The sequence below is a fragment of the Streptopelia decaocto genome (genome assembly GCF_964273445.1).
Source record: "Streptopelia decaocto genome assembly, chromosome: 9".
Taxonomy (NCBI): domain Eukaryota; kingdom Metazoa; phylum Chordata; class Aves; order Columbiformes; family Columbidae; genus Streptopelia; species Streptopelia decaocto.
In genome coordinates, this window is record NC_138664.1 from 9869044 (window position 1) to 9883068 (window position 14025).

Consider the following 14025-nt stretch of genomic DNA (forward strand, 5'->3'; position numbering starts at 1 on the left):
AGGCAGCTCAATTGGAACAAAGATTTTTCTGCAGGAAACGGCAGATCTGGGTAGATTCGCATCACGGGAGATGAGCCTGAAGCGGCAGCAGCCTGCAAGCTTTTTGACTGTTGTGTGACAAGGCTGCGTCACACGAAGCGAATCTTCCATGCTCAAATTGCTGAGCAGATCGGAGGGCCCACCACTGAGGTTGCTGAAACACAATTGTTGCAAATGTGTTGTACACAAAAATATTGTTTTCCTTCTCCCCACCTCTTTTTGAATCCATTCGTTCTTAGGGCTGACTTACACAACCAAGCAGGGCAATGAACATTAACAATCTATTTCTTAAACAAACGTGGTTCTGTTTCTTGATGCAGCCAGTGGGATATCACCCCACAAAGACATACCTACATATTTTCACCATTTCTGAGCTTGTTTCAGCCATTATGTAACCTTCCACACTGCCTTGGCAGCTAGACCAAGAAAATTGGAATGAAGTCCCCAGAGCAACTGGTTTCAGTGAGAGGCCCCTGCCAGAATACAAATACAAACCTCCTGCTGCTGTTTTCTCTCTGTGTCTGCATGGCAGGCAAAGATTCCAGACAGGTTTTTCAATACGGATCTTTTTGAGCACAAATGAACACCTCTTAGAAGCCATTTAAACTTCATAATCCCATTTCCGAAAAGCAGCTGGGCCTCAATACTTCCACCAGGGAAAGTTTTGCTTCTATATTTCTCACGTTGTAAAGAAAATCAAGGCACTGTCACTAGAAAGCCCATTACCTAGAGCACTCTGAGTGCTCTTATTTCAGTACACATCATCCAACAGATTCTTTATAGTCTGTTAAACATGACTAAGCAACACTAGATTCTGGACTTGTATTGCATCATATACTCAAGGACATCACACTGCTTTATAAGAGGACTTCTTAAGCCATGCAATCTCCTGTAGATTTTCACTCAAACTCCTCATTTCATAGAGGTAGACAGAAGCATTCAGACTATAACTTGCCAAATGTCACACAATGAGTCAATGCCAGAGCTGGGAATAGAAATCAGGAGTCTAGAGTCCAGATTCTCTGCCTTACATAGAGCAGAAGCCTCAGTCTCCTAGTTTAGAAGAGTGCCTGCTCACCAGAAAGATGTTTCTTCCTTTACGGGATGGCAAATTCATCCATAATCAGGTATAAAAACACATATGCCTCTGCTGAGATCATGTTCTTCATACATAAAAGCAAACTACAAGGCAAGAAATGAAAGCAAGTTGCTGTTCTAGAGAACGTTGGGGAGTTCTATGACCTCAGCATCACTGTCAAGACCAAACGCAATGTCACTCTTTGGACTAGCTTCTCACTTTCACAGGCTGCCTTGATGATTTGGAGAGGACTTTCACCTGATCATTCTCCACAACACAGAGAGGGAAAGACCTGCAGGTAATATCAGAGCTCCCGCTGAAGGCACTTTCCCCCATGTTCTTCATCACCCACTATTGTCAGCACGGCACGCCCTAGTCTGTGAGTGCCTTTCTGAATTCTGGAGTGTAACACCAGCTGAAAAACAGCATCTACTCCAAGTTTACACAGAATGTAGGATAAGGGGCTGCTTGTCATTAAGGCAAGTCTGAAAAATCATGCAGTCATCATAGAGAGGATGTTGAGCTACACCTCCAAACACTGCTGCTACTGTGGTGATTAAAAAAAAAAAAAATACCAGGAGGATACTGTGAAGGTTACTACCACTACCTAAGTTGGATAAATAAATAGACAAAGTATTCAATGTGTAGGATGGAAGGACCCTGTGTATCCAGGGTTTGCATAAGATTAAAAGCGGTTAGGAAGTAGAAGGCAGAAAAGAAGATTTAGCTTGGCTTTCCTACAATGAAGTATTCTCTGGTGTCTGAGCACCCGTTTGATCTGGGAGTGTCACATCAGTTCTTACAATGGGAAATACTTTTATTAGTTATCAAATTCTTCGTTTAGATGAGAGAGCACTGAAAGGAACACTATGCAGACACACCAAAAGACAGCTTCTTAATCTCCAATTGTCTAATTCTACACCTGCTCCAAAGAAGTAGAAATACTTAAGATTACTTCCTGAACACAGAGACCTCCAGTGCTTAGAAGTGGTTAATATTTAACAGCTTATTTATAGTTCATACGCTGCTCAACTAATCCATATTTGCACCACAGAGGTATACAGAACAGCAAAAGCAATGTTACAGCAAACCAAAGAATGAAAGATTGCCCAGAAAACTCCTCTTGGCAAAGAGTCGGCTATCAAAATACTCTCCCCTACTTCTTTGACTTACCCACAGTGTCACAAGGCTCGTCTTTGTGTACGCAGAAATCTGTCCTAGAAAGAAAAACAGAACAGAAGTGAAATGTATCCTGTGCCTCCAGACTGCAGGCTAGGAAAAAGCAGTGATGCATGACTCACATATCATGGGTGCTGAGCTTTAGGTTTTTTTTTTTTTTTAAACTGCTGTGCAGTCTACACCATGACAACACAGATAACAGCATTGATTGCTACTCCAGGCTTACAAGCAATTGTGTGAATCAGCTCCATATACTACAGTCAAAATTAAGAGATTTAAGATTTAGCATGTAAAAGAGTACTGCCCCACTCTATGATGTCAGACTTCAGCAATTGGATTAAACTGGAACATCATCTTTTCACAAGAGAACTGTAACAAAAAGGAGCAGTCAGCCCATGATGCAACAGCACCATCAAAAGTGAGAGGAGGAGGTAATGTGGGGACACTGCCTGGAGACGAAGAACTGATCATGTACACTCAAATTCTCAGTTCTTCCATTCTTTTGTTCTTCCACTGGAATAGAAAAGGACAAGAAAGAAGGAGGACTAAACAGAGAAAGGCAGATGTTGACATGGAAGTAGAATGTCAGGATTTGCCAGGTAACTGCATGGTGAATTGGCTTCAGCTAAACTTACTACAATCAGATTTGCTATTTTATTATTTGAATCCAACACAGAGAGGCTCAAGAGACTTCATTTGGTCTCTGTTACTCCTCCACATCTCATCCAGATTCCTCAGATCTCATCAAGGCAAGAATAGATAATACATATTCCACTGGCACCCACAAATCAACGAGGGATCCACAGAGCTGCATTAAACAGGCACAGACTAAAAAGCCTTGAAGTTCACATCTAAGTGATGTGAGAAGATTTGTAAATGAGATTCCTCATGACAGAAAAACAAGTATGGAAAGAAAAGCTTTTTTATAACTGCATTAATGGTTTGAATACATTTCAATAAGCACTTAAACCTAAACTTCAGGAGCCATCCTCACCAGACCTGCTTTGCAGTGCTGTCTGCCATGAAGAGGAACAGGAAAAAAAGCATGACATGTCCTAAACCATTGCAGAAGTTCCTTAACCCAAGGGGAGCTGAGGAACCATAATCTCTATCATTATGGCTTTCCTCACCCTGTGGGGAGGCTAGTGAGGGAATCGTATTAATACATTGGGAGTGTGTCATTCAAAATGTCTGAGTCCCTGATGGGATTTTGAGTTTAAGAGCTTGGCAGAAGGAAGATTAAAATTACTTAAAGAAAGATAACTACTTAAAAAAATACTTAGAGAAAGATTAAAAATACTTTTTTCTTGAAGAAAAATATGAAATTAGGGTTTATAGAAAAGGGGATTTAAGGCCCAGGACTGTGGCTGATGAACGCAAACCCTTCACACCAAACTCCCTTGAAAGTCACAAATCAAGTTGTTAGGGACTTGGAAGGAAAAGAAACAACAGCTATTTCCAGCCCTTGTTAAGCAGACATTGAAAACTAACCATGCTTCAATGCAGAAAAAACACAACAACCAAAGTGTTAAAAAAATCAGATAGAAACAAAACAAAATCAGAAGCTACGACCACACACCGGCCCCAGCTTTCATTTTTCACCGCAGCCTTACTGTGTCTCGACACCTTGGCATTCCAGCCTTTCCAAAGAAGACTAATGACTGTCTCCTGACGGAGCTGGCACAAGCGCGCCTGTTGAGTTCCCAGAGCCAGCTCGACAGAGGTTTATTTAAGGACTTATTATGTTATATAAACTGGTAAATCAAACAGATGCTTTTCTTGTGACAACAGATAGCTGAACTATTAGTAGATGGCAGGAGGCCATTGCTAGAAAAGCATCTCTCTTCAGGGGCTGGCCAGCTCTGCAAATAAAGCAAATTTGCTCCTTGTGCTCTGTGTTCCGCACCAAAAGGCGCCTGACGCTTTCAGGCAGGTCCCTGGAGAAATTGCCACCATGCCATAAAGTGAGGGGCCTTGCAGAATAAATGATCCAGCATAACTTGTAGACTCTCCTATAGAGGCCGAACAATCCTGGTCTGTAAAGAGAGTGCTGGGATGCTGTCTGCTCAGGGAAGGATTTGAAACAGGTCAGCAAGAAGAAGGGAACGTAGCTGCTCAGTTCACTGCATGTGGGCCTGCAAGTATGAAACCTCCTCAGCCCATCCTTTAAAGTGCCATAAACACAAGTCCAAGAGACATCATCCTTCTGTTCAAAGATCTGCTACCAAAATGCTAGGTTTGAAGTCATCCAGACCTATTGTAAACGTTTCACCCCAAAACTCTGTGGCCAAACAGAAAAGCACATCCAAACCTGAGCCTGGTGGGTCTCAGTCTTCTTCCAAACACAAGCAGCCACCTGACACGGTTTAACCCAAGCTGGCAATACAAACACCATAGCCACTCTCTCACCTGCTTCCCTTCCCTCCGCAATAGCGGAGTGAATCAAAAGGGAAGGGAGAAACTTGGATTGAGATAAGCACAGTTTGATAAAATAACAAAACACTAATACATTACTAGTAAATATATATATATATAAAACAGAAATAAAAGATACCCAAGGCAATACCTCACGGAACTCTGTCCACACTAAGCAGCCAGTCCCAGAAAGCGGCATCCCAGTCCCAAACAGAGAAGAAAAGAGGAAAAACGCAGAAAGGCTCAGAGGCCTCTGCAAAACGGCAAAAAGGCCGAACTAAATATCCCGAACCAAAACTTCCCGACCTCTAGTAAAAAAGAGCGAAGAAAAAAAAATGTACGCAAGAAAAAACACCCAAGAGCTAGAGCCAGAATGCCCGAGAGAGCAGAAGATCCACCCCGCCCCTTAAATATGAAGCATGACACTAATGGGATGGAATACTCTTACTGATCAGTCTGGACGTCAGTCAAGCTCTGCCCCACCCGTGCCCCCCTTCCTCGATGCCTCACACCTGTGAGCAGAGCACTCAGAATGTCCTTGGTTCTCAGACCAGAGCAGTTAAAAACATTAACTCTGTGCTGGGGTGTTCTCTCTTGTTCTCAAACTAAGTCCAAATAATGACCGTGATAGCTATGAAAAAGAAAGGTTTCTAACTGCATGAAGAAAATTAACTCATTTTTAGTCAAACCAGCACAGCACCCCATCACAAAACCCATATACTGAAACTCCTACAGTCCTTTCCTGGCAACCACAGGGGAGCAAAAGACTGAAAAGCCATTAAGGAAGATCTGCCTCACCTGTGGATCAGTCACATCTGTAACTAAGGTGGCCCTGAAACTGATCTGCTTTTAAAAAGGTTTCAGTCACAGGTGTCTCTCTCAAGCATTTTTGAGCCTGACTGCATCTATTTTTTTTAAGTGAGAGCTTGACATGAACGATACTATAATGATGCCACAAAGATATAAAAAAGATATATTCATTGCATGTGCAGAGGTCTCTTATCACAGAAACATAGTTTTGTTAGCAGAGTCTTTTATGGAGCTACACTGGAATAAAATTCTTGGTCCAGGAGCTGCAGTTCAAATCCAAGACCTGACCTTATCACACTAAGTCTTGGGTATTATACTGAAATCACACGCTGTAGCTGTGAAGCAAATTTACTCCGCACTTTTAGCCACTAACTGAATCAACAGGACATGTTCTCATCTTCTAGGGACCTGTGAAATTCTCAGTCATTATCACTTGTGGTACTGTACAGAATGTTTCCTTTATCAGACTTAATTCTAAATGACAAGAAGTCAGTTGGTTTTTTCAATAAAAATAGCCAGAAAATAAATGCTCAGAACTCCTCCTACAGTCACTCTTCCATCTGGCTCACATGAACTGGAAAAAAATACCTAACTGTGCTAAGCTAAATTCTGCAATTCAAGTTCTTCCTGTAAGAAAGAAGGACAGTAGTTGAACTGTGCAACATGAATAAGAAGTATTCTGTTTAACGGCCACTTCCCAGCATCCTTCAAATGACATCTTTTGATCAGTTTAACCCACAGGGTCATAAAGCTAAAGGACAGAGGAAACTGTATGGTGAAAAACCTGCCAAAAAAAACTTTGCACATACGCATATATATTTAGTAGCACTACATGCCCAGTTTCCGCGATGCACGTTGAATTGCCTCATTTGGGAAGGCAAAGGGCTGGAGAAATGTGGAAGGGAAACACAGGCTGCAAATGGAGTAACTACACCAGTATGTCAGGAAAAAGAAACCACAACAAGTCTTTGCTTAATGACAGCTCTGAATTCTGTTCCTATCAGTGCTGTGTCATTCTCTGCTCTGCTATCACATCACCTGTAGTCTAACAAGTGACCCAAACGCCAGGAGGTGGGAGGACATCAGAATGTCTGAAGATATCCTAGGGAATGCAAAAGACAGAAGATCAAGAGGGAGACATGTTTCAAATGAGACATGCTTCTAAGATCACCAAGGTACAGATTCTGCAGACAGAAGTTATTCTGCTCAGCTGCCCGTTAAAATATGAAGTACATTATCCATAGATAGCAGAGATCTGAATTTCTGCAAGTTCAAAACCAGAATTTGAACAAGAAAAATCTGATGATTAACAGAGACTACAACACTATACTCAGACCTTCAGGGCTATAACAGATTATTCCCACTGTCTCATTTATTTACTGAGATGGGCAATGGTACATCTTATTTCACAGGCATAATATGTGTCTTATCTGGAACTCAATCAGGTGGATACTATTAAAACCCCACAGACAGGATATTTGCCACCTAAGTCATCTACTTTTGCATAAAAATGAATATATGGCAAACATCAGTTAGAGGTAAAGTTTGGAAAAGCAAGCGTGCCTTGGTGTTTCATATGAACACAGCTAGATTGGAACCAGAGGGATTACTTCAGAGGTTGACCCCAAAGAATCTGTTTCTAGTCCTAAAGCAGCTGCAGCTGCTGAAAATTCAGCTTCTGCTTTTTCTGGCGCTATCGTTTGTGCTGGACATGCTGTTGCTCCCATATCCTCTACCGCTGGCCCATCTGTACAGTCTGGGGAGGGTCCAGGGACACACACAAACACACACACACTTCCGAAGCCAAGAGCAGAAAACTTCATTTCCCTGATGCAGGAGTCAGACTGCCAGGCCAGAATTCTTCCAAGCAATGCGGCATCTTCTGTGCAGCAGGAACAGGATGGGTTAGGGATGACAAGACACAGCAAGAAGGAATGAAAAAGACTGCAAGTACACACTGCTGGTCTATCAAACAAGAAAAATGCTGCTCTTCTGCACAGCAATGTGCTCCCTGGCCTGAACTTTCTCACAAAATCTGAATCTGGTCTCTCACCCAAGTGAAACTGTATTTCTCCAGCTATTTCAGCTGCAAAACCCTGCAAACTTATTGAAAAATTCTTCCTACAAACTCTTCCTGCAATTCCTCCTCAGATGGCTGAGTTCAACTCAGCCTGACATTATGCATTTAATTTTATAAACTGCAGAGAGACTGCACAGATGAAATGCTCTGCTCATTCCCCCTGTTCCATGCTTAGAGCCCATCAGAAGAGATTCTGTATGCCTCGCTTGTCATGCAGGACAACTGGATGCCCAGATGAGTTTAACAAAAATGTTAGTTATTTATTTAGGCCCTGATCCAATGAAGCACATGCTTAACTATAACCAGGATGTGCAGCCCATTGACTTCAAAGGAACTATTCACCCTGTCTAAACCGTTAAGTATCTGCTTAAGTGCTTGGTTGGACTACACTGAATACAGAGAAGAGAGAAGGATTTGGGGGAATTGCACGCATGTCTGCGAAGGTGCATTCTTAGGAACTTTGCTGGCCCCATGCCCTGCTCACTGACTGTTTGACTGAATGCTCACCAAAATCCCATGGATAGCTTGCAATGTGACTGTTAAGACAAGAGATTATTATGATCAGAATGGCAGTTTACGCAAAAACATGTATTTCTACTTGCATTGTTGGCAGAGAAAAAAAGGTGAAAGAAGTGAATTATATTGAACTGCAGTACAGACATTTCCTGTCTCAAACTGGAGAGGAAGGGGGTTTTTCTAGCACATAGAGTATTCTTCTTAGACTATATTTCTATGCTCACTTTAATTATTCAGAGATCATTCCTACAATGATGCATTCTTCATTTACACCTTAAAGTATGAAATCCACTTAAAAGACTGTGGATATGCTACTCAGAATTTATGGTGATTGTGAGGAACTTGGGACTTGCGTTGTATTGTGAGGCTGAGCTCCAGTAGTGAAGTTAAAAAGACTACAGGACAGTGGGGACAATTGCCCTTTTGCTTTCTTTATCTGGACCATACTCTGATGTGTTCGATACATCAATAGTTACAGAGCTGTGAGCTGCAAGGAATTTTGCTCAAATATTCATACACAGATTATTTCACATCTGAAATAGATGCATTGGTTTTCAAACATATAAACAAATTAAGAATGACAGCCCTCCTCTATCTCAGCTGTGATAGGGGAGAAGTGTTAAAGTGGTTACTTCCTGGGGCAAAGAGAGAAAATTAATTTAGTTTATTGTATTCATCTCTCATTTTCTTTAGGAGATAACTCCCCCACCACCTCCCCACAACTGACACACTGTCTCCTCTGCAGGCACCAACCGTCTTTCCTCTCAGACCATTCAGCTGATTCGTACCTAATTACACTCAGAGCACTTGTTCTCAGCTGTGTTCTCACCTCCACAGCTTCATTCTTCTAGGAAGAAGAGCTTATGCTCCAAAACCTCACCTGTTTTGTCCACTTATACCAGCTGGTGTGAGGAAAATCATCACCTATGCTAGAGCCATGTTTTGCCCTACCACAACACTCTGGTTCAAGAGGAGAGATGCTTTTGCACAACCTTGTTAATTATACGCAGAAACAAGACAAATCACTTTCATCTGAGCCATTCAAATGGCATCTAGATGGCAAATATATCAGCAGAAGCAGATCTTTTTCTTGGATTACTGCTGAACCAGATAACCCCATCATTGACTATGGGCCATTATTGGTTGAAGTACAGTGATAAACCAGACCTCACTATACCTGGTTACAAAAACAGCAGCATCCACAGGAGGGGTGTCATCCCTTGCGCCAGGTACCTGGTTATTGCCAAGGTATTTTGCCCCACCATATTCTTCATTTTGCCATTGACAAAAGCTCTCCAGAGATCTCTCTCCATGATGCCCAATAGATAACTTTGCCTTTTGGGAAAAAAAAAAAAAAAAAAAAGAGATGCAAAAGTATCAGTCACAGTCTTTACATAAAGCGTTAGACCTCCGATAAATAATCAGAGGCTCAAAGATACCGATGCAACAGAATAAAATGTGCAAAACCAGCTTCATCTGGGCAGGTGAACTGTGGACTTTGGAATCCACAGTGAAATGTGTCATTTGATCTACAGAACAAACTCCATCAGCTGGCAGCACTCATAAGCTAATATATCACAATATTCAAATATTTTATAAGTCTGGAAGTTATTTATTTGATACCAGAACCATATGATTTTAGTCTTAGTAACAATTAACTCCTGAAACTGATTTGCAACTATAACCAGACAAAGATTTACCAGGGAGGATAAAAAAAAAAAAAGGATGGTAGCTCCTTTCACTCCCACAGCTCCCTATATTTCCCACCTCTCATACTGCCTGGTGAAGCATGGCAGGTATTATTCACAATTTGTGATTGTGTGGCCTGACATGCCCCACATCCCCCTTTCGCACAGGGATGCTGCTCTGCATGCGAAACCACCACAGTGCAATTATGGCAGCAAGGCCAAAACGAGTCAGCACTCACAGGACGGCTCCGAAGCAGGACAAGTTTGGTGACTCGAATGTTGACTTTAATTCCGAGACTTTGATGTTGAAACATGTTGTACACCTGTCAAAATGCAAAGAAAACATCCACAGTATATCAGTAACAATGTCAAGACCTAGTAATAGCTGAAGGAACTAATTGTGACTAAAGTTAGACATTTGGCCTTCAAAAAACTGACCCAACCAAACCCAAATGAGTTGTGTTACTGCCCTCAATAAAATGAAGAATTTTTACGAGCTACTGTGTTCTACCATTCTAACAGTTCCACATACTACATTGTAGCTAAAGCACTTGCAAACCCACAGTAGGTTTGCTCCTACCATACTACACTGGGCTTCACCACCTGATCAATTTGTCACAGATTAATCTGAGCAAGATTCAGCATTCAGGGACAAAAAACATTCGAAAAAAAGCAGCTAGCTGCAGAAAGAAAAGTACTTTTAAATGGAATAAACAAGAGAAAGGAGCAACAAAGGAGAGAAATGTTCCAAAGGAACACTGAACATAAACCAAAGTCTCACGAACCTGGACAGACATTATGAAGCATCCAACTAACGTGGATCTTCAGCATTTAAACATCAGAGATATCTGAATGCAAGATGAAATAATGGTGTGTTTTAGACTTCAGGAAATAGAATGGAAAAGCAATTTCCCTCTGTTATTTTCATATCTTATATAAGAGAATAGTAATAAGGCTGCACATAATGACAGAAGCCTCAGAAATACAAAAATAGCACCGGAAACTACCTTAGTACTTTCTCCAGATTTTGCATTCCAGCTCAGATACTTCACCTCATTTTTATACGTTAGAACATAAGATCTTAATTGATGCCAGAATTTTATTCCACTCATTTCTCTGTGTACAAATGCTTTAACTGAGTTGTATGAAAAAGGTGAGGGAGGGGTTTCTTTTAAGAAGGTGTAAAATACTGCATAATAACATTTGGATGAGTAGTGTATTCCCTATTCAGTCAAAAAAATAAAACCAAGACCACTGAAGAAAGACTCTTGACTAATGGGAGGCAGGATTTGGCCTCAGGTAAGCTATATTCCTTACTCACATCTCATTTGGCTGGGAATATCACACAGGCTCAGTTAACTTCCTACAACAAACCCCAGACACGAACACATTTTGGGTATTATGTTTTCAACGCTTGGTATTTTTCCTATTTGTGCAAATACTCAGGAATGTGCTCAGTGTAAGAGCGTTCTTAAAGCTCTTCAGTGTTCGGGGTTGGACTTAAGCACACACATAAATGTTTCCTATAATTTAGGCGCAAATTGCAAGACAGACGCTACTCAGTATTTGACCCACTGACCTTCAGTATGAGCACAATAAGCCATTTATCTTCCCTGCGGCTGCTATACAAATGCATACAAGCGCTCATACTATTTGCTTAGCTCAGGGGTGTATTGGCAGAGTCATTACAGCCTCTCACTATAGACCTGGGGGGATAAACTTGACACTTGCAGAGAAGGGCTCTGACAGTTGACCTGTGTGCAAAAAGAGACCTGGACATTCAGCAGGGAAGGTCAATGGGGTATCATGCTGATCAAGTCAGTCTCTCACAGACCACTACAGAGACTAACAAACATCTGCCGGTGATGGACGCCTTTGATTTCCCCATCTCACTGCTAGTTCTGGCCATCCCATAAAGTTTCTGCTCACAAAATGACAGTACAGCGGACACGTTCTTATCATTACGCCCAACAGATAGTGGTCCTTGCCCTTCCATCAGAGCAGACAAGCTGCCTCCAGAGCCAGCACAGAGAAGTCCAAACATCACCGACTTCAAAAGGTGGTTCTCACTGGCAAAACTCGCATAGCAAGAACCAGAGTTTAGCTTGTCATTTTGAAGGCTGTCAGCCCTTCTTCCTCTTCACTTGTGCTCTCTGTCCTAATAACTTCAACTGCACTTTATTTGCATCCATCAGTGATCTCAGAAGAGCTCAACCTAGCCAACAGCAGCAGCAAATGGATTCTAAACCAAAAAGACAGCGGGCATGCAAAAGAAGCTTTAATTTGCTTGTTTATTCAAGCTTGTTTGCTCATTTTCTTAAATGGAGCCCAAAGAAGCCCCAGATTGATGACAGTTTGTGTTGCCTAGTACGAACAATAACCTTTTCCTCTGCTAAATAAGCTTGACTGGTACAAGCGGCACAACTAAAGCATTCAGAGACAACCTGCCTAGAGAAGAGACAGACCCTTTCTCGTCAGAGATCTGCCCCAGCTACCTCTGTGTCCATCCCCCGCTCCGACTGCCTCAGACTGAACCAGACCTTTCAGTCCACGAGCTCTGGCTGGATTAAAATGGAGACACTTGCTTTAATGCAGTCAGACTGGCTCCTTTGTGCTGCAATCGGTACTTTAATGTGTGTACAGATAAACATTCTGTAACTTGTCTGATAGCGCAGTGCTGGACTACGGGACTCTGGTAGTGACAGGATGCTGATTATTGCTGCGAAACAAACCCAAGTTTGTTAGCAAGAAGTGTTTCTCCAGATGGTTTGGGATAGACAGTGTACAGAATGTGGAAGATGTGGTGCAAACAAAAGTGCATCTTCCGGCCATGTTTACGGGTTGTTTAACTACAAGGATGAATCTCTAGGTACCTGATTTATTACTGGGAAAAGGTTAGAAAGTATGATAGCTAACAATACCCACATGTCGAGGTAAATAATTTTGTAGTGAAGTTTTAAAATTTTTTCTCAGCAATTAATAGACAGTTGCCAGAAGAAGAGTAAGCCTTTGTTTGTTTGACACAACTCCACACTGTTTCTCAGAATTTAAAGTATGATCATAATAAGTTCAGCTGAAAAATGGTATTAATTAGCACTGTGACTTAAGATGGTCCAGTTCCAGAGCCGCAGGACACTGTCAAAATATCACATTTACCCACCTGCCCCACCACGGTGTCTCCATGGCTGCAGGGCAACCTCTGCTCCGGCCCCTGGAGCACCTCGTCCTCCTCCTGCTCTGTGGGTGCTCACATGGATTTTCCCTCACACTGCCTATGCAGCCTTTTGTCCTTTTTTGAATCTGTTGTCACAGAGGCGCCAGTTGGTTTGCTGATGGGCTCCGCAGTGTCCTGTGGTGCGGCCATTGCGGAGCCACCAGAACCGGCTGGAACCGGCTGTGTCCAGCACGGGGCAGCGCCAGGTCTCTCCTCAGAGAGCCCCCCCCCAGCTCCCCTCAGCCAGCTGCACCCAATACACACTATCCTCTTAAACTAAAATCCAAACTGCTTCAAATCACAGTGGTTAAGGGTAGAAGGAATCCCAGTGAGAAGAAAAACAGATACTAAATTACTTGAAAAAATACACGACAGAGTTCAGCACAGGTTATTCACAGCCATTTTACACAGCCACTGTTAACCCAGACCGTGCAAGGTAGGTTGCGTCCAAAGGAAGCATTATCATGAAATCTGGGTGTCTTTTAAATAAAATAATTCAAATTCATAGATCTTTCCTGCTAGGAATCAGATTCCATCATGGCTGTGACCACCTTCTGCCCTTCTCACCCAGCCTACAAGTAAACCATCATCCACGACCCTGTGTCAAAGATGTTCAGACGCCATGTCCAACTTGTGAGCTAATGGTGCCCAGGGAGGTGGCTGAGATAACTGGGAGCAGGGGAGGAGGAATGGGATTTCCCAGTGCAGAGGTGCTCAAGATCTCCTGCTGTGCAGACAGTGTGCATCCACAGACAGACAGACTCACAGACACCTCCCTCCCATTTGCAATGCTCTGGGCCACCTTCCCTCAAGCCTGCAACTGTATCACACCCTTGAGGCTTCTGTGACCACTTCCAACAAGGGAAAAGTAAAAATATTTAGGGTATTTTAGAGCTTTTTAATTAAAAAAGGCAGCTGGGAGTGTGTTAGCTGCATGAAACCCACTAACACACTGCCGTGGAACAAAATGCAAAGGTTAATTTTTCAGGACATCAGCACAGTGTCA

The 14025-nt window shown here is 42.3% G+C and overlaps 1 protein-coding gene across 1 annotated transcript in view; it reads right to left on the reverse strand.

Annotated features, from left to right (window-relative positions):
* ADAMTS17 (ADAM metallopeptidase with thrombospondin type 1 motif 17) overlaps positions 1-14025 on the reverse strand; it is a 179318-nt gene that overhangs the window by 132715 nt on the left and 32578 nt on the right. The window contains exons 5-7 of the mRNA XM_082060557.1: positions 10045-10128; positions 9295-9452; positions 2291-2334 (exon numbers count right to left, since the gene is read on the reverse strand). Coding sequence (XP_081916683.1) covers positions 2291-2334; positions 9295-9452; positions 10045-10128 — 286 coding nt within the window. The remainder of the gene's footprint in view (positions 1-2290; positions 2335-9294; positions 9453-10044; positions 10129-14025) is intronic.